The sequence below is a fragment of the Helianthus annuus genome, chromosome 12 (genome assembly GCF_002127325.2).
Source record: "Helianthus annuus cultivar XRQ/B chromosome 12, HanXRQr2.0-SUNRISE, whole genome shotgun sequence".
NCBI lineage: Eukaryota > Viridiplantae > Streptophyta > Magnoliopsida > Asterales > Asteraceae > Helianthus > Helianthus annuus.
The window spans coordinates 159,154,095-159,171,456 of record NC_035444.2 but is presented as its reverse complement, the minus strand read 5'-3'; the positions used below and the strand labels follow the sequence as shown (position 1 = coordinate 159,171,456).

Below are 17,362 nucleotides of genomic sequence, written 5' to 3'. Positions count from 1 at the left end.
TGGGAACATGTTGCAAACAAAGACCAACTTCGTCCATGGTACTACATCATCATGTGAATTGTATACACCCAAATTGAAATTCTTTATTTCTCGATGTTAATACTAATACTGATGTAAAAGTCAACCCATGGTCTATACGACTCCTACCCGCCGCAAAGCGCGGGCAATAACACTTGAGGTCAGCATGCTGTTGTGGGCCATTGTTGAGGAGGTACACAATAGAAAATATACGAAACTTACATAATTTCATGTATTGAATATAAGTTGTGGTTCGTAATAGATATAATTGAATCTGATATTAGTCGATACACCCGCCGCAACGCGCGGGCCTTCCCACTAGTATAATTAAAAGTTTAGTTACATGTTAGTTTTTTAAAGCCAAAATTAATGATGTTATAAATTCATCAATATTCATTGAAAAATATATTCCAAATTATAAATTTCAAATACATTTAAAACAATATTCATCAAAAAAAGAAACCCCAAAATCATAACCCGCATCCATCACCCACCATCTACTCGATCCATCTTCCTCTCTACCTGCCCTTCTTCTTCGTTCCCCAATTGCAGAAACCTCGGCCCCCAGTAGCAAGACCCTTGGCACTTACCGTCGCCCCTCCGTCCGCCGCCCGAACCTTCGCTGCCCGGCGTTCGCCGCCCGCCGGCCGTTACCCGCCGCCCAGCCCAACCATCTCGCCTGAAAGAGGTAAGCTACTGATTTGAAATGCTTTGATACTTACAGTTATCTTTTTAACCATAGATGTTTCTAATTTGAATACATGTTTTGGTCCGATTTGATTTAATTGATTTTGTGATTTAGTAGATTTAGCCATGGGGTTTGTGGTTACATCTCTTAACTTTCATTGTAACTCGGATCTTGCTTGCTTTTGAATACAAAAAGGCCCTTCTGTCAACCTGTATGCTTCCATTTTATTGTTTTTGCTTCATATTTAGTAATAGTTTTGTTGTTTTTAGTAATTGATAGGACATCTTTTTGGTGTCATTTGCAGTGGAACTTGCAGCAGTAAGGTATGGACCACAAATTTATGATCGCTGGCAAAACTAAAAACAAATGCGAGAAAGGCCCCAAATTTATTCTTTTCAACAAATGATTTGAGGTTATGAATCCCCCATGGTTAAGCAAGCGCCTATGGCGTTTCTCAACTCTCGCTCCACTGTAAGTATTTGTGTTCTTTATACGCATATGCAAGACTTGATTGATTTGGGAAATTGGTGAATTGAGATTGGGATTGAGACTGAGATGGAATTGCAGGAACAAAATAATAAGTCCGACTCCATCCACGTTATTCCTTTTAATTAGGGTTTTGCACATGGAAAGCGTTTTTTGGTGATTTCACATTGAAGTTTGAGTTTCTATTTTATAAATAGATGTCTTTAGATTCCACTTTTGGTTATTCTAATTTGCTGTTTTACGATTCTGCTTTATGCTTTTTTGTATTTGCTGTTTGTGACGAAGGTTATTTTGGTAGACCTGTATTCGATTTAATCCCTATCAACGTTCCTAATACAATCCTGATTTGAATATTGATAACTATTTAGTGTTTTGTTGTGTGAGAATTTAGAAGTATACGTTTTCTACTGAAATTGGTTTAATTATACAACCATACAAGCATGGCTGAGGTTCTAGCGTATTTCACGCAAACATTGATACCTGTTTCGAAACCGACATGGACATCCAATCTTAGCTCCGAAGATGTGCTGTCCGAAGTCGTGTTATATTCCACGCAACCATCAATACCGGAGTGGACGGAGCGTGTCTGGTGTCGATACCGGAGAAGACGGAGCGTATCTGGTGATTATTCAACCCTCATACTTTTCATTATCATACATTAAAAAAAATATGGAATGTTTTTTTTATTTACCTATTTTTTCCCCCTTTTACAGGATCTTTATCCCCCATCCCTAACCAGTTTCTAAGAGGGTGATCCCAGCATTAGTTTTTGATTCCCACAAACATCCCATAAAGGTTCTGGTTCTATAAACGGCTTCGACCTCATCTCTAAAGACGAAATAACATAAATATGTCTAATAGTTAATATAGAGGTAAAGAGGTGTGCAAATGTGCCAGTTCGGTTAATTTTTTAGCTGTAACTGTATCCATGCCCGCTAGGTTTGGTTAAGAAATTTTCTTAAACATAACTGGACCTCGGTTCGGTTAATGGCGATTATGAGATTCGGTTATGGTTCGGTTTAGGTTGGTTTTAGTTCGTTAACCAATCTAAGTTTGAACTCAATTTAAAATAAATAAATATATCAGGCAATTATTATAAATAAAAGAACACAAACAATGTGCATGCATAAGTTTTATTCAACACATATTTATATAGAGATTTTGTAGTTTTAGTGATGGATATTCATTAATAAGACTATTTGCATATGATAAATGCATGAACATTCAATGAGTCTTTTTACATACCTCCATAATATACGGTCGGATTTAATTCCATTGATTAGTCACTAGCTTCTTCATAGGAAGGTGAATGGGCTGATATTCTATTATATGAGCTCCTCCTTCCCTATTGTTGTACTTCCATATTCACACTTGCTACTCTACTATCATGGCTACCTCTCTTAGTGTCAATACAGCGGGAATTGGTGTTGGCAACCAGATGGCACTTACTGACCTCCGTGAAGGGAGTACCGGTCCCATCACTGTTATGGTCTGTAGAAAGTGGGACGTAACAAATGTCAACGGACGCTACATGAGCACGGACTATGTCGTCAGCGATGTAAAGGTACCTCTCCGCTCTTTTAACTCCCATACTCTTTTCCTTTCACGCACTTCATCGCTACTGAAAGTCTATCGTTTGGTTTGCATAGGGAGGTATGATTCACTGTACCGCGCGGAATAATATTGCACACTACTTCTTTGACAAAATCAAGGAGGGGGGTGTATATTTACTAAAGGGTTTTACGGTCCAACGCACCGATCAATACCGTATTTTAAAAGACAGCCCCTTTGTTATCTGGTTGAACGGCCCCACGACTGTTAAGAGGGTTGACGATACGAGTGGTTCATTTACACGCTACCCGTTCTCACTTACCGCTTTTGAGGACCTCGAACCGACAGAGGGCAAGTATTTTGTAGGTATGTTTACTCTTCTCATGTTGGTCATACTGTTGCTTACTTTTTTATGTTCAAAAATCGACTAATAAAAGGTTAGACTACTTATTGGTTACTAACTAAATTCCAAATTCCAATAGCCGGTCCATGTTTACATTTGGCTGCTGAATAGTATCATTTATAACAATGGATGGCTTATTACATTGTTTTGTAGGCCTATTGATAGCTGAATATTTTTTCCCCATTGATAGTTACCATTGAGAGCAGTAACATGGTTCAATCAAATAATTGACCCGGATAAATTAGTTTTACGTAGTTGACTTTCGCTCAGACCTGAGTTGGTCTACCTAATAGAGACGTTTCTAATTCAGCCTAATTTTTGATGCGCTTCAGATGTTATAGGATATGCTACTGAGGTTGGCCCCCAATCTGTGAAGGCATCAGGTGCTCGCGCGGTTGAGTTTAATCTAAACAACGAACGGTAAGTGCCTCATCCTTATTGCCCAATTGTTCTTGCTTTTAACCTCAGTTAAGTGTTAAGGTTTTTGACTTCTTTTGATCCTTACAGCAATCGCCGAGTTAGAGTGACGTTATGGGGAAATTTGGGTGATGCTCTGATTAAGAAGAAGGCCGAAAACCCGGCTGTCTATTGCCTTATCCTTACTTCCATGAGTGCAAAATTTTACCTGGGTACATTGTTTCCCTATACGTTAATTATTATGTGTATTACTTGAAAGGTCTTTAACTGACTCAACACACTACAGGCGTCCTTGGCTTGGCCAGTTCATCGTCAACTATACTCATTGATGGCTCCGATGTACCCGCCCTGCAAACTTTTAAGTCATCTGTAAGGTATCGGTGTAGCCTTTGACATGCACACTTTAATTACCTTATTTATACGATTATTGCTCCAACTGAATATGAACGTATGCTTCCCAGCTGTGTAGCTATGGGAGATAGCAGCGACCCAGTCACCGAGGATGTGGTCTGTGTTGGTACCCTACAAGAACTTGTGGACAGGGTTCGTGCCGACAAATAAAAAAAAAAGGTATTTATTCATATTAAATTTAAAAGAATATACTTTAATAAACTCTCATACTCTCTATTGTGTTTTTAAACTTTTATACATATTTCTTTGGGCCTCAAGTTAATCATTGCCTCATTCCACGTTCACCAGCCTTTAATTGAAACCTCAAAATATGCCCAGCGTATGTCAAGCCAACTATTATTCTATACAAACCATCCACCCTCATAGTTAGCATCCGCTTTAGATTTCAAGATTCACCCACGTGACCAATACCAGCGCCACCATGGCTCCCGCGTTAACCAACGCCATTGGCCTCACACCATCCTCCTTTCTCCAGCTTTTACTATAAAAAAAAACCCACACCAGCTGGGGGTCTTGCTTTTTTGTTCATGAACTACTAAACAGAGTTGACTAACATCCCAATTGTGCGTAGGTAGGGCTTACCCTCCCCAACATGACCTACGCATTCACCTACTATGTGTGGGAAACACCGTACATACACCCCCTCCCCAACACCCTGTCCGTCTCACTTAACTATTCCTCTTATTTTGTCCGTTGTAGGCCATCCTTTTCCGGAATGTTGTAGAAATTACGTCTATCAGAACCAAGAACAGCTGGTATCTTTTCACGTGCTCCGGAAGCCAGTGTCGTAAGGGACTAACGAGAGAGGAAGGTTACTTCGTTTGCAAGGCGTGTAAATCAAAGGTTGATTATCCGAGAACGAGGTATATACTTCAACATCTCAGTCACAGCCTCATTACTTTGTTCCCCTTTCCATTTGATATCATGATTCTTTGTTGGCCGGTGTACTTTGGTGCCCTTCTACCTACACTACCAACACAACTTGGTTTCGCCACCCATTGTTATTGAACTACTCTACCATGCTAGGTTTCGCATTCAAGCAGATGTAACTGATGGAACAATGAGTACCGTTGTCACCCTCTTTGATGAAGTTGCTGAGAAGCTGGTTAAGAGGACTGCAAAATCCTTAGTTGAGGAACAGTTGACGGTATTCGTGCTTCTCATTACAGCGTGGCTTTGAAGCATACATGAACCTTCTACGATAACTTTCCGTCTTTTGTACTTGGTATGCAGGATACTTCTATTGATTCTCCCATACTACCCTCCGCCCTCGAGGCCCTTATTGGAACAAAGCACACTTTCGAAATTAAGAGCCACACCTACTACCGTTATGGAGAATATGAGAGCTTCAATTGCGGCAAGATTGTTGGGCCTGATATGGATGAAACAGGTGGGAGTGTGAATGTTGTTCCGTCGGATTTGGATGGAAGCCCATCTGCCACCCTAAAGCGTGACTCGAACCTCCCGCCCCCAACCCCCGGATCTGGACGGAAACTTAGAAAGCTGTAAGTTGGACCTACCAATCGTACCCTGTTTCGTATGTTCACATGTACCCACTTTGCACCAATACATGCATTCCCATGTTTCTTTGCAGCTGCATTCAAGAATCAGATGACGATGCTGATGAGGTGTCCATTGACTGTACGGGAGTTAATGATATGGTGGACGATAGCGGCGATGCTAAGGAGGGTTCCCTCTGATACGGCGATGCTCTTTTTTTGTCTTCTCCAAGTGTTTACAATTTTGTGACTTCCTCTTTTGTGTTTACAAATAATGTGGCAATGCCTTTGTGTTGTGCCCAGACCAAAACTGTGATTTTTACATTTTCGCGGCATGTGTTATTTTCCCACCTTCCCGGTCTCTTTGGCATCATATAAAACCTACATGAAATTTTATCTAAGATGTTGAATGCCGCATATAGATGAACACAAACGTGTAAACGATAACCGTGTCACCCTAGAATCTTTACCGACACCTACCTGGAAACTTGCATTACAAACAACAATGGAATAGGCAACTTATGACTTGTGCTAAACAAATACCTTATGACATATGACCTTTCCTGACTGCCTGTCCCTATGTCTGTTATTTGGGTAAAAAAACAGGTGTGTTCCATGAATAAATGTAAAATTTAAACCAACTTTGACGTGCATTCTATAAGGGTTATTTGCGGTATGAACTCTGCCCTTTGCCTTCACGTTTAATTAGTTTGCAGCCCCCCCCCCCCCCCCCCCGCAACCAACCAAATCGGTACAGGTGCATGTTTCACTTTTCATTTTTGGGCTATGTGTTTTGTAACATTGTATGTAACATGCAGCTGCCTGTGCATCCCTTCGTGATGCTTAAAGACGCATTTACTTTTCATACATGTTCGCGTGTTATGCCTGAGGGGATGACCCAATATGTTTGTGGGCTACAACTGCTTGACCAGGCTGGAGTGCGTAGAGGTATCAAACTTATAATTACATTCTATCCCCCCACCCCGCATATGGAGTTTTAAATACTGAATTGTGGCCCTTTCTGATACCTCATAAAAGACGAGGTTTGCAGGTTATGGCCTGCCAATTCTGGTGTGGTTAGTGATTCGATAGAGGCCCGCCTTTGTTCCCATACGTTGCCTTGCGGAAAGATACAAACATATTACGCTCTTACGTTGATTGACAGCTGCATCAATGATGACATCGTCGGTAACAAACATTCTATTCATATACAAAGTCGTAACTATGTGGGCCTTAATGGGAAGGCGATGACATACTATGGGGCTACCCTATCTAGCATAAACGCAGTGACTCCCTCTCGTGACCCCAACGCAGGTTAGTTGTACTGTTCCTGAAAAGAAAATCATTTGGCTATCGTGTTCGCTTACCGGCATGCGTGTGGCCACAAAGTAAACCTGTAAATAGCCTGCCAACAGTTTAAGCCCTTCAGTTTTGACACCCCTCCTCACAACCCACACTCAATGTATTGAAATTGACTTTCATAGTTGGTTATTTAGACGCTGTCTACCCGCTATACTTTGTTTAACCTATCTGCGTATCCTGTCACTTTTACAGGTGGCACCCAGGTACAATCGGCGACTGTTGAACCGGGTACTGGTACTACCGCTAAAGTGGGAGCAGGGGAGACAATGAAAGGTTACCCCATATACATAGCTCTGATTGTTTTTTACGTACAGTATAAGCCCATTACACCTGACTGTACATATAAAATACTTTTAAAACAAAAAACTTAGCTGTGACTTTGAATATAAGCCACTTTTTAAAACAAGTGCTGCACTATGGGGTACATTTAAAAGTTACATTTTTAAAAACTAAATTTCTAATACTTTCCGTATACGAACGTAATTAACTTACATAAATGATTTCTACAACCTTCTTAACAGTTCCATCCCAGCAGGGTCAACATCTTTGTTAGTTGTTTCAATTTAAATTCCAACAAACTACATGTGATCTAGAACTCGCAACGCTTTCCATATTTTAGCCCAGCAAATTCTGATCCAATAAATTTATGATTTACCCTATTTTGCAACCGAACCACGGATTATCAAATTAATAGACTGAATCAACCTGATCGCATGTTTCGCGCGTTTTCCATTTCTGTTGAAAACCAGCCGAAAAAAAGGGAGAAATACATATAAAGAAAGCAAAATACAGTCACAAAATAACCGGAAATCCATTTCGATTATTCGACTAATGCATTTGTCAACGGCTTTCTACATGGTAGACAAACCCATAAATACTTTGTCGTACATGTTATAATCCGTAAACTTGCCTGAATGATGTGGGAGGTCCTTTGGATAAACAGAAATACCTCCGCATGCCATGTAAACTGATTGTTTACCGTTAACAAAGGTTGACTGTAATATTTTCCCCTGAATTTTATGCTACAGGTAAAACCATCGTACGAGACGACACAGCGGATATCCGGCCTGTTTTATGCCCACCGCCAAGGCATTCTTCCTCCCAGTCTACCCAAGGTCTGCCCTGTTATCTACGATGTTTACTACTGCCCTTTTCCATTTCTGTAACTATTACATTTTTCCCAGACAATATTTCCTGCACAACACAGCATTCTCATCAGAATACAGCTGGTCCATCACGTCTACGCTCTTCTCGGCCTAAAAAAACAGAAGGTACAACTCCATCACTACCCTTTACCCGGCATTACTTTTACCTTTTCTACCATACAACATCAAAATAACGTTGCCGCATTTTATTATGTTACCAGGTGTTCGTATACGTACCCCACGTAGGGCAGCGTTTGCATCAACAGGTATTGTCCGACTCTATTTCCTACACGCCTATTTCCTAAATATACACGATTTGTTCCCTCTTGCACCTGTCTATACTTTGTTGTTTGCCTCGCTGCCTTGAATGTGTACGTTGTGATACGTTTACCTGATAAAAAAAATATAGGTGCGCATGTTACGTACGAAAGCCTCGGCCGTCCAACCTTCACATGCCATAACTGTGCAGCGGTCATGTGGTATGAAGAGAGGAATAAAAATACAAAGTCCTCTGATGGGACGACTTTCTCTTCGTGCTGCCAGGATGGCAAGGTTTTGCTTCCTCGCCTTCTTGAAGCTCCTGAACCATTAAGATCATTACTTGATTATAACGACACGGGGACAGTTAGATTCAGAGAACATATTCGAGTGTACAATAGCATGTTCTGCTTCACATCATTTGGGGGAAAGATTGATCATGCTATAAATAGTGGTAGAAGCCTATACACATTCCGAATAAGCGGGCAGAACTACCACCGAATAGGGTCCATGCTGCCAGTTGAAGGTGAACAACCCAGATATGCTCAACTATATTTCTACGACACACAGAACGAAGTCAATAACTGTATAGCTGCTTTGTTTGGGGATTCCCGTTCTCACAACACATGTGATGAAACAATTGTTGCATCCCTCATCAGGATGCTGGACAACCACAGTTCTTTAGCTAACGCCTTTCGCATGGCACGCGACTGGTGCATTCAAAATGAAAGCAACAATTGTCATCTACGCTTACTCGGCCAAGTAACAAACAACCCACAGTACAACCGACCTAACGTGTCTGAGGTTGCTGTTCTTATCACAAACGACTTTGGAGAAAACACCGAACCACGTGACGTTATCGTCAGTACACAAAACGGCACGCTACAACGAATATCAGAATTACATCAGCTATACATGCCTTTACAATACCCGTTATTGTTTCCGTACGGAGAGACCGGGTTCCACGAACGCATACGTTACCACGACAACACTGGACGTCGGTCTACTAAACGACAATGTGTCACGATGCGGGAATACTACTGCTACAGGATCCATTATCGCAACAATGAAGGCACCACCCTCCTAAGAGGCGGTCGTTTATTCCAACAATATTTGGTTGACTCATACGCGACCATCGAGGAACACAGGTTGTGTTGGATGAGGAATAACCAGAATGAACTCCGCGTTGAACTCTACCATAATGTTTGTGACGCTGTGACGCGTGGGGATACAAATGCCAAGGCTATCGGACAACGCATAGTTTTACCAGCAACCTTTACGGGAAGCCCAAGATATATGGTCCAAAATTACTAAGACGCCATGGCTTTGTGCCGTGCTTTTGGGAACCCCGACCTGTTTGTGACATTTACAGCTAACCCAAAGTGGTCTGAAATCGAAGACATGGTCTCTCTCATACCAGGCCAAAAGTCTCATGACCGTGCAGATGTTGTATCACGCGTTTTTAAGCTAAAACTGTCCTTTTTGATTGAAGATATTATGAAGAAACAAATCTTTGGCGTCTGCAAATCAGGTAAACTTTGTAATGCCTTGCCTCTCTGTTTTGCTATCAATTCTCCCACAAATACTAACCTTTCTAAACTTTTTAATTTCCTTCTTTTTACTCTCTCTGTCTTTCGCAATTTGCCGCACTGGTTATATACAGCTGTTTACACAATTGAGTTTCAAAAAAGAGGCCTACCACACGCGCACCTTTTAATATGGCTTGAACATTCTGCCGTGTCTCACACGCCTGCTGGTATAGATGACTTGATTTCAGCCGAGATCCCATCGAAAATTGACGACCCATTGACGTGATGTCGTGGTCACAATCAAATTTAATCCCAATAACAACTAAATAGATAGCGGTAAGTGGGTATCGAACACAGGGAGTTTGTGGAATATGTGCTATCTCGATGTATGTCTAACTTCACTAAAGTAAACTAAATTGAAAGAAAAATAAATTCAAGAGTGGGTTTGATTGGTTGATTTTTAAAACTAAGATTAACTAATTAAATTGCAAAAGAAAAGTTTTGGTTGTAAACAATTAGAGACGAGTGACCATCTTTAGTTTCCGGTTTGCTTCAACATTTGTGCTATCATTCACTAGAAAGAACTACATAGACATAGTTCATGTGCAATTACTTGTTATGATGAAAGGGAACTAAGTACTCAGATTCCTAGAACGTGAGGTTGTTACCCGATGACCAATTGACCCTTACCCGATCCTAGTTCTACCCATGATATCTCGATTGCCAACGGCACCAAGAACGTATGGTTTCAAAATAGAATAATCATAAGCATCAACAATTTACAAGCAAATAAGAACACACCATGATAAATAAAACATAAATTCAATTTACCATTCTAGAAATATGAAATCAAGCACACTTGTCTTTACAAACCTTCAACTAAAGATGAACATAAAGAGTTTAGCTATCCATTGCTTGAACAACCCTCCTCCACCAATTCCCAAATTCGTTCCCTCACTAAGTGTTGTGTAACCGAATAATAATAATAAAAAAAAACCTCTCATGAGACCTCTTAAAATTCCATAAAAAGGCCATTAAATTCAATAAGTTACATATGCTCTCCACTATGTTCATGTGAACTTTTAATGATGATGATGTCAATCCATTGAAAAGCCCCTTTGAATATTTGTAGGTTTTTTTTTATTAGAATAATGATCATGGCCATTTATGTTGTTTCCCAAAATGTCAATTATGGCCCTCCAACAAAACAAAATCCACGCTGCCATCTTATAATTCTGCATTTTCAACACTTTAGCACCTGCATAATCCAAACATCTAGTGGTTACCAAGTTCAAGCAATTAACCGAATAAAGTACAGAATGTGCATTGTATTAAACCTTATAAGGGTTGTCCTACGGACCACCGTCACATCCCCACACTTACCCGTTGCTTGTCCCAAGCAACCCATTCAAAACTATTTTCAACCAAGAACGATGAAGTATGCAAACCAAGCAAAAACATGTTGTCCTTTTAATAACCCGTTCTTAACACCCAAAACAGTACACCCCTCTCTAAATCTCTCCTCTCGGCTACAAGTAAGCACTAGCATTAGTAAGCTAGACACACAAAAGGCAAACGGGCGGTTGCACAACTATATGCTTGTACCTAAATCGGTCCTCCTCTTACGAGTGTCAAATATGAATGCAAATCAAAGGGGCTTTTAAGGTTGTAATAAGGCTAGGTGAATGGGTAGGACATGGAATATATATGAAGTAGCGAAGGACTTGCCCGGTCTTTTATTACATAATGAAATAAACAAACAAACAAACTTAAACTTATATACAAGACAACTCAACATTACTTTTTTTTTTCATTGCTTTTTCCATTCTTTTTTTTCTCTTTTTTTTTTCACTTTTTTTTTTCAAACATTCAACATAACATCGAACGTATCTACACACTACTAAAATAACTACTAGCACTATAAGACCGGGTCAAGTGGGGTAAATTTTTAGGAAACACGCTAAGGGGTAACAAACGATAGGCTTTAGGCACAAAATGGGCAACTAAATGTCCAAACCCCCGCCCCTCTCGCAACCATGCTCATATATATAATTAATGAGGTCCAACCCCCCAAATCCCACACTCGCACTCACCAAGACGAAGCTACCTAATTGCCCTTATCCTTTTCGCATTCATGTCTAACTAAGGACTCAAACCGCATACAAGCACAAGTTCTAATGTACCCCCACCCGTAGCCACTCTCATCAAATATAAGCATTATTTATATACAAATGTGGCTTCAACTCTCACCAAGAATGAAGGGTATTAAGGGTTGCCGGTGTATCATTTGGGGTTAATCCAAGGTGTTAAAATTCTCATAATGTTTTGCTTGATTTAATATTTTTTTTAAACCTCAAAATTTCTCCCCATCCCCACACTTGGGATACATTGACCCCAATGTATGGTTTTAAGGAAACTTGATTGCTAAACCTTTTTAACACCAACCAAAAGGCTCCACACTCAAACCACAAATTTTTTTTTTTGGTATTTTCATTTTATATTTTTTTCTTCTTTGAAAACATGACACCACCAACTTTCACACCCATAAACTAAACACATCAAAACACCACCCAACCGCCCAACCAAAAACTTAAACATGAATATATACAAAGGTGCACAAGATGAGAACAAGACACGACCTGATTAGTAAATTAGCAGTGTTGGTAGTGATGAAGCTGCGGTAATTGGACCGGTTCAAAAACATCTCTTAGATTCGCCGATATCTCAACAGGGATGTTGCCAAACTTCCCCACACTTGAATTATTGCATCCGCGAGGGTTGAAACGTAATAACCTGCCAAAACACAAACACAACACCAAAACAAAACCAAACAAAGCAAAACAAAACAAAACAAAACAAAACACAAATACAATACTCTACATCCTCGGGCTGCCTCCCGAGAGCGCTAAGTTTAAAGGTCTTCAGCCAGACCATACCTGATATTCGTTATGGTGGTCTTAATGCACATTTACCTTTTTCGTTGCTGATGTAAGCACGGTGTTTGATTCTTCTATCGTGTGTGTGCTTTGTCACGTCCCATCTTTCTTTGCAAAATTCTTTAAATCTACATTTTCCTACCGAATTTCCAACAAATGCTCGGTAGTTTACTCTCCACTTCACTACTTCGTTTTCTGTGCCCAACAAACCCAAACTCTCCCATAAACATAACTTATGAATGAAATCTCCCACATCATGAAGTGCCACCTTCCTAATTTCTAAACATGCATCCTTAACACTCTTGGTTTCCATAACCACCACAGCTGGAGAGTTGTAATCAACTTTGATTGGTTCATCAAGTAAAAGGCCCTCAACTTTGCTCTCCATAGGTGGTTCCTCCACAATAATTTCAATTGTATATTCCTCATTTGGCCCTAATAATTCAGTTTCAAGTTCGGGAGGACTCACAACCTTTTCTTCTACATCACCCATAGGTGTCATTTGTTCAATCTGCACATATATCCAGTGTTGTTTTGCTTGACGTTTTTCCAATATCGACGTCCCTGGCCTCATCTCTTTCACCTCTTTTGGTAACAAATCATATTTCCATTCCAAAAGTTCTACTCGTTCTTCCATTGACAAATGAGGTTTTGTTAATTCTTTTTCAACATGGACCATGTGTCTCTTTCTCATCATCTCGTCAAGACTTTCAGATTTATGTGACTGATAATGCAAAGTAGGTTGTTGGGTTACACATTCATAACCATACTGATCAAATGTATACTGAGCATGATAATAGTCTTGATCGTACATCTGAGGGCCTTCATATGAAAGTTGGGAATATTCATCATAATAATCACCGTAATCGTACTCCTCTTGGTAACTCATTTTTTTTTAATTTTTTAATTTTTTTTAAACTAATACACAAGATAACACACGTTGCGCATTACTCCCCGGCAACGGCGCCAAAATTTGACGTGATGTCGTGGTCACAATCAAATTTAATCCCAATAACAACTAAATAGATAGCGGTAAGTGGGTATCGAACACAGGGAGTTTGTGGAATATGTGCTATCTCGATGTATGTCTAACTTCACTAAAGTAAACTAAATTGAAAGAAAAATAAATTCAAGAGTGGGTTTGATTGGTTGATTTTTAAAACTAAGATTAACTAATTAAATTGCAAAAGAAAAGTTTTGGTTGTAAACAATTAGAGACGAGTGACCATCTTTAGTTTCCGGTTTGCTTCAACATTTGTGCTATCATTCACTAGAAAGAACTACATAGACATAGTTCATGTGCAATTACTTGTTATGATGAAAGGGAACTAAGTACTCAGATTCCTAGAACGTGAGGTTGTTACCCGATGACCAATTGACCCTTACCCGATCCTAGTTCTACCCATGATATCTCGATTGCCAACGGCACCAAGAACGTATGGTTTCAAAATAGAATAATCATAAGCATCAACAATTTACAAGCAAATAAGAACACACCATGATAAATAAAACATAAATTCAATTTACCATTCTAGAAATATGAAATCAAGCACACTTGTCTTTACAAACCTTCAACTAAAGATGAACATAAAGAGTTTAGCTATCCATTGCTTGAACAACCCTCCTCCACCAATTCCCAAATTCGTTCCCTCACTAAGTGTTGTGTAACCGAATAATAATAATAAAAAAAACCTCTCATGAGACCTCTTAAAATTCCATAAAAAGGCCATTAAATTCAATAAGTTACATATGCTCTCCACTATGTTCATGTGAACTTTTAATGATGATGATGTCAATCCATTGAAAAGCCCCTTTGAATATTTGTAGGTTTTTTTTATTAGAATAATGATCATGGCCATTTATGTTGTTTCCCAAAATGTCAATTATGGCCCTCCAACAAAACAAAATCCACGCTGCCATCTTATAATTCTGCATTTTCAACACTTTAGCACCTGCATAATCCAAACATCTAGTGGTTACCAAGTTCAAGCAATTAACCGAATAAAGTACAGAATGTGCATTGTATTAAACCTTATAAGGGTTGTCCTACGGACCACCGTCACCCATCCGGCTATAAGGCTGTAACAGATTACATGTTGCATGGCCCATGTGGGAATGACGCTCGCAGTGCTCCGTGTACAACAGATGGAAAATGTATGAAACACTTCCCAAAGCCATTTTATCGAGAAACGACAATTGACGAAGACGGCTACCCGGTTTATCGGCGTCGAGATACACAGATTTTCTTTATAAAGGGTAAAACGAAACTCGACAACCGGTTTGTCGTTCCATACAACCGTTATCTCCTTTTAAAGTATGAATCACACATCAATGTTGAGTGGTGCAACCAGTCCCGAGCTATAAAATACCTTTTTAAATACTTAAACAAGGGGCCAGACAGGGCTACAATGGTTGTTCAAGAAAACATTGGCAGTGATGGTGAAAATCGTTCACAAAAGATTGTTAAGGTTGATGAGATTAAAAACTATTTGGATTGTCGGTACTTATCGCCGTGTGAAGCTGTGTGGAGAATGCTTGCATTCCCTATACATTACTCATTCCCATCCGTCATGAAACTAACGTTCCATACACCTAACCAACATCTACTCACGTTACGTGATTCTGACAGTTTGCCAGCCCTTTTAAACCGTGAGGGGATACGAGACACAATGTTCACCCAATGGTTTGCGTTGAACAACATAGATGCAGCGGCAAGAAACCTTACGTACGCCGAGATACCAACAAAGTACATCTGGCATGATGATAACAAGGTATGGAAAACGCGGTTGGAACGGCCAGCAATTGGGCGGATCGTGTATTGCAATCCAGCAGCTGGGCCAAAGTATTACTTAAGGATGTTGTTAGGGATTGTGAGAGGGCCCCGAAGTTTTGAAGAAATAAAAACGGTCGACGGTATCGTATATGAAACGTTCAAAGAAGCCTGCTATGCGTATGGCTTGCTTAATGATGACAAGGAATGGAATGACGCTCTCTCAGAGGCTAAACTATGGGCATCCGGCTCCCAGCTACGGGAGTTATTTGTTACCATGTTATTGTTTTGCGAAGTGAAGCGCCCATCGCAACTGTGGTCACAGAATTGGGAAATACTATCAGATGATATCTTATACATGAAACGTAGACTCTACATGTTCCCAGGACTACATTTATCAGACGACCAACTTAAGAACTACTGCCTGATTGAACTAAATGAACTGTTGGAAAAAAACGGGAAATCATTGGTGGATTTCCCGGATATGCCACAGCCAGATACGTCGCTCCTCGATAGGATGGATAATCGTCTAATCAGAGAAGAGTTGAGTTACAACAAAAAAAAGATGACAGACGAGCACGAACAATTATATGCATCACTCAACACGGAACAAACGGCCATCTACAACACAGTCATTGATTCTGTTACCACCCACAAAGGAGGGTTTTATTTCGTCTATGGTCCGGGTGGGACAGGCAAGACTTTCCTATACAGAGCCATCCTGTCACGTTTGAGATCGATGGGACTAATTGCTCTTGCGGTTGCATCTTCAGGTAAAAAAATAATTCTGTCATGTTGTATAATTATTCTCATACTACATTATCTATGTGGTTGCGCACGCAACTCCATTTTTTTACTAACTTTACCTGGCCCCACACATCAGGTATCGCGTCCCTTCTATTACCCGGTGGTCGGACAGCGCATAGCCGGTTCGCTATCCCTTTAGAATTACTTCACAATAGCACGTGTTCCATTAAAACAGAATACCCAATTGGCACACCTTTTGCAGGAGGTACGGTTAATCATCTGGGACGAAGCACCAATGATGCAAAAATTTGCATTTGAAGCACTGGATAAAACACTTAGAGACATCTTGGGGTTTTGTTCCACCACAAACAGGGAACGTGCCTTTGGTGGCATGCCTATCTTACTTGGTGGTGATTTCAGGCAAATCCTTCCCGTCATCCCAAAGGGAAAAAGAGAAGATGTTGTTCAAGCATGCATAAATAAATCGTATCTGTGGAAAAATTGTGAACTCTTCACTCTCCACCGTAGTATGCGTGTCAACGAATACACCTCAACGGGTGTAGTAGACATTGAAAGGCAACGTTTCAACAAATGGTTGTTAGAAATCGGCGATGGAATTGTTCCCTCGAAAGCCAAAGAAGGTGAAGATGAACCAACCTGGATCGAGATACCCGCCAGGTTTATCATTGATAGTTGTGGCCTTCCTGTGGACTCGATTGTTAATGTTGTCTTCCCGTCGTTTACAGAAAGGCAGGGCGATGATGATTTTTTGTGTGAAAGAGCAATACTAACCCCCCGCAACGTAGACGCGGATGAAATCAATGCTTACATGTTTCGGCAATTAAGACAGACCACAAAGACCTACAAGAGCTCCGACGAAATATGTCGTGCATCCACGGATGTATTGGAACAGGAACAACTCTACCCGTCTGAATTCCTAAACTCTTTGACATTCCCAGGTACCCCCCCCCATCCCCCACCACACGTCACAAAAATAATAGTTACAAATAAAAAAAAAAGCCACCGGCCAAATCCTTTAATTATTTGACATTGACAGGTATGCCACCGCACGCTTTGGATTTGAAAGAAGGTCTCCCTATCATGCTTTTAAGAAATGTGAACCCCTCCCAAGGCTTATGTAA

General features: G+C 40.3%; 2 protein-coding genes across 2 annotated transcripts; both read left to right on the top strand.

Annotated features, from left to right (window-relative positions):
- Positions 1-2,579: 2,579 nt before the first annotated feature.
- On the top strand, positions 2,580-5,674 carry LOC110893611 (replication protein A 70 kDa DNA-binding subunit C-like). Its single transcript, XM_022140706.1, has 10 exons — positions 2,580-2,756; positions 2,842-3,109; positions 3,479-3,566; positions 3,654-3,775; positions 3,850-3,937; positions 4,025-4,106; positions 4,674-4,837; positions 5,001-5,121; positions 5,208-5,479; positions 5,569-5,674. The coding sequence occupies exons 1-10, from the start codon at positions 2,580-2,582 to the stop codon at positions 5,672-5,674; spliced, it is 1,488 nt and encodes a 495-aa protein (XP_021996398.1).
- A 9,437-nt stretch (positions 5,675-15,111) lies between these two features.
- LOC110893612 lies at positions 15,112-17,362 on the top strand. Its single transcript, XM_035981418.1, has 3 exons — positions 15,112-16,246; positions 16,436-17,147; positions 17,278-17,362. The coding sequence occupies exons 1-3, from the start codon at positions 15,112-15,114 to the stop codon at positions 17,360-17,362; spliced, it is 1,932 nt and encodes a 643-aa protein (XP_035837311.1).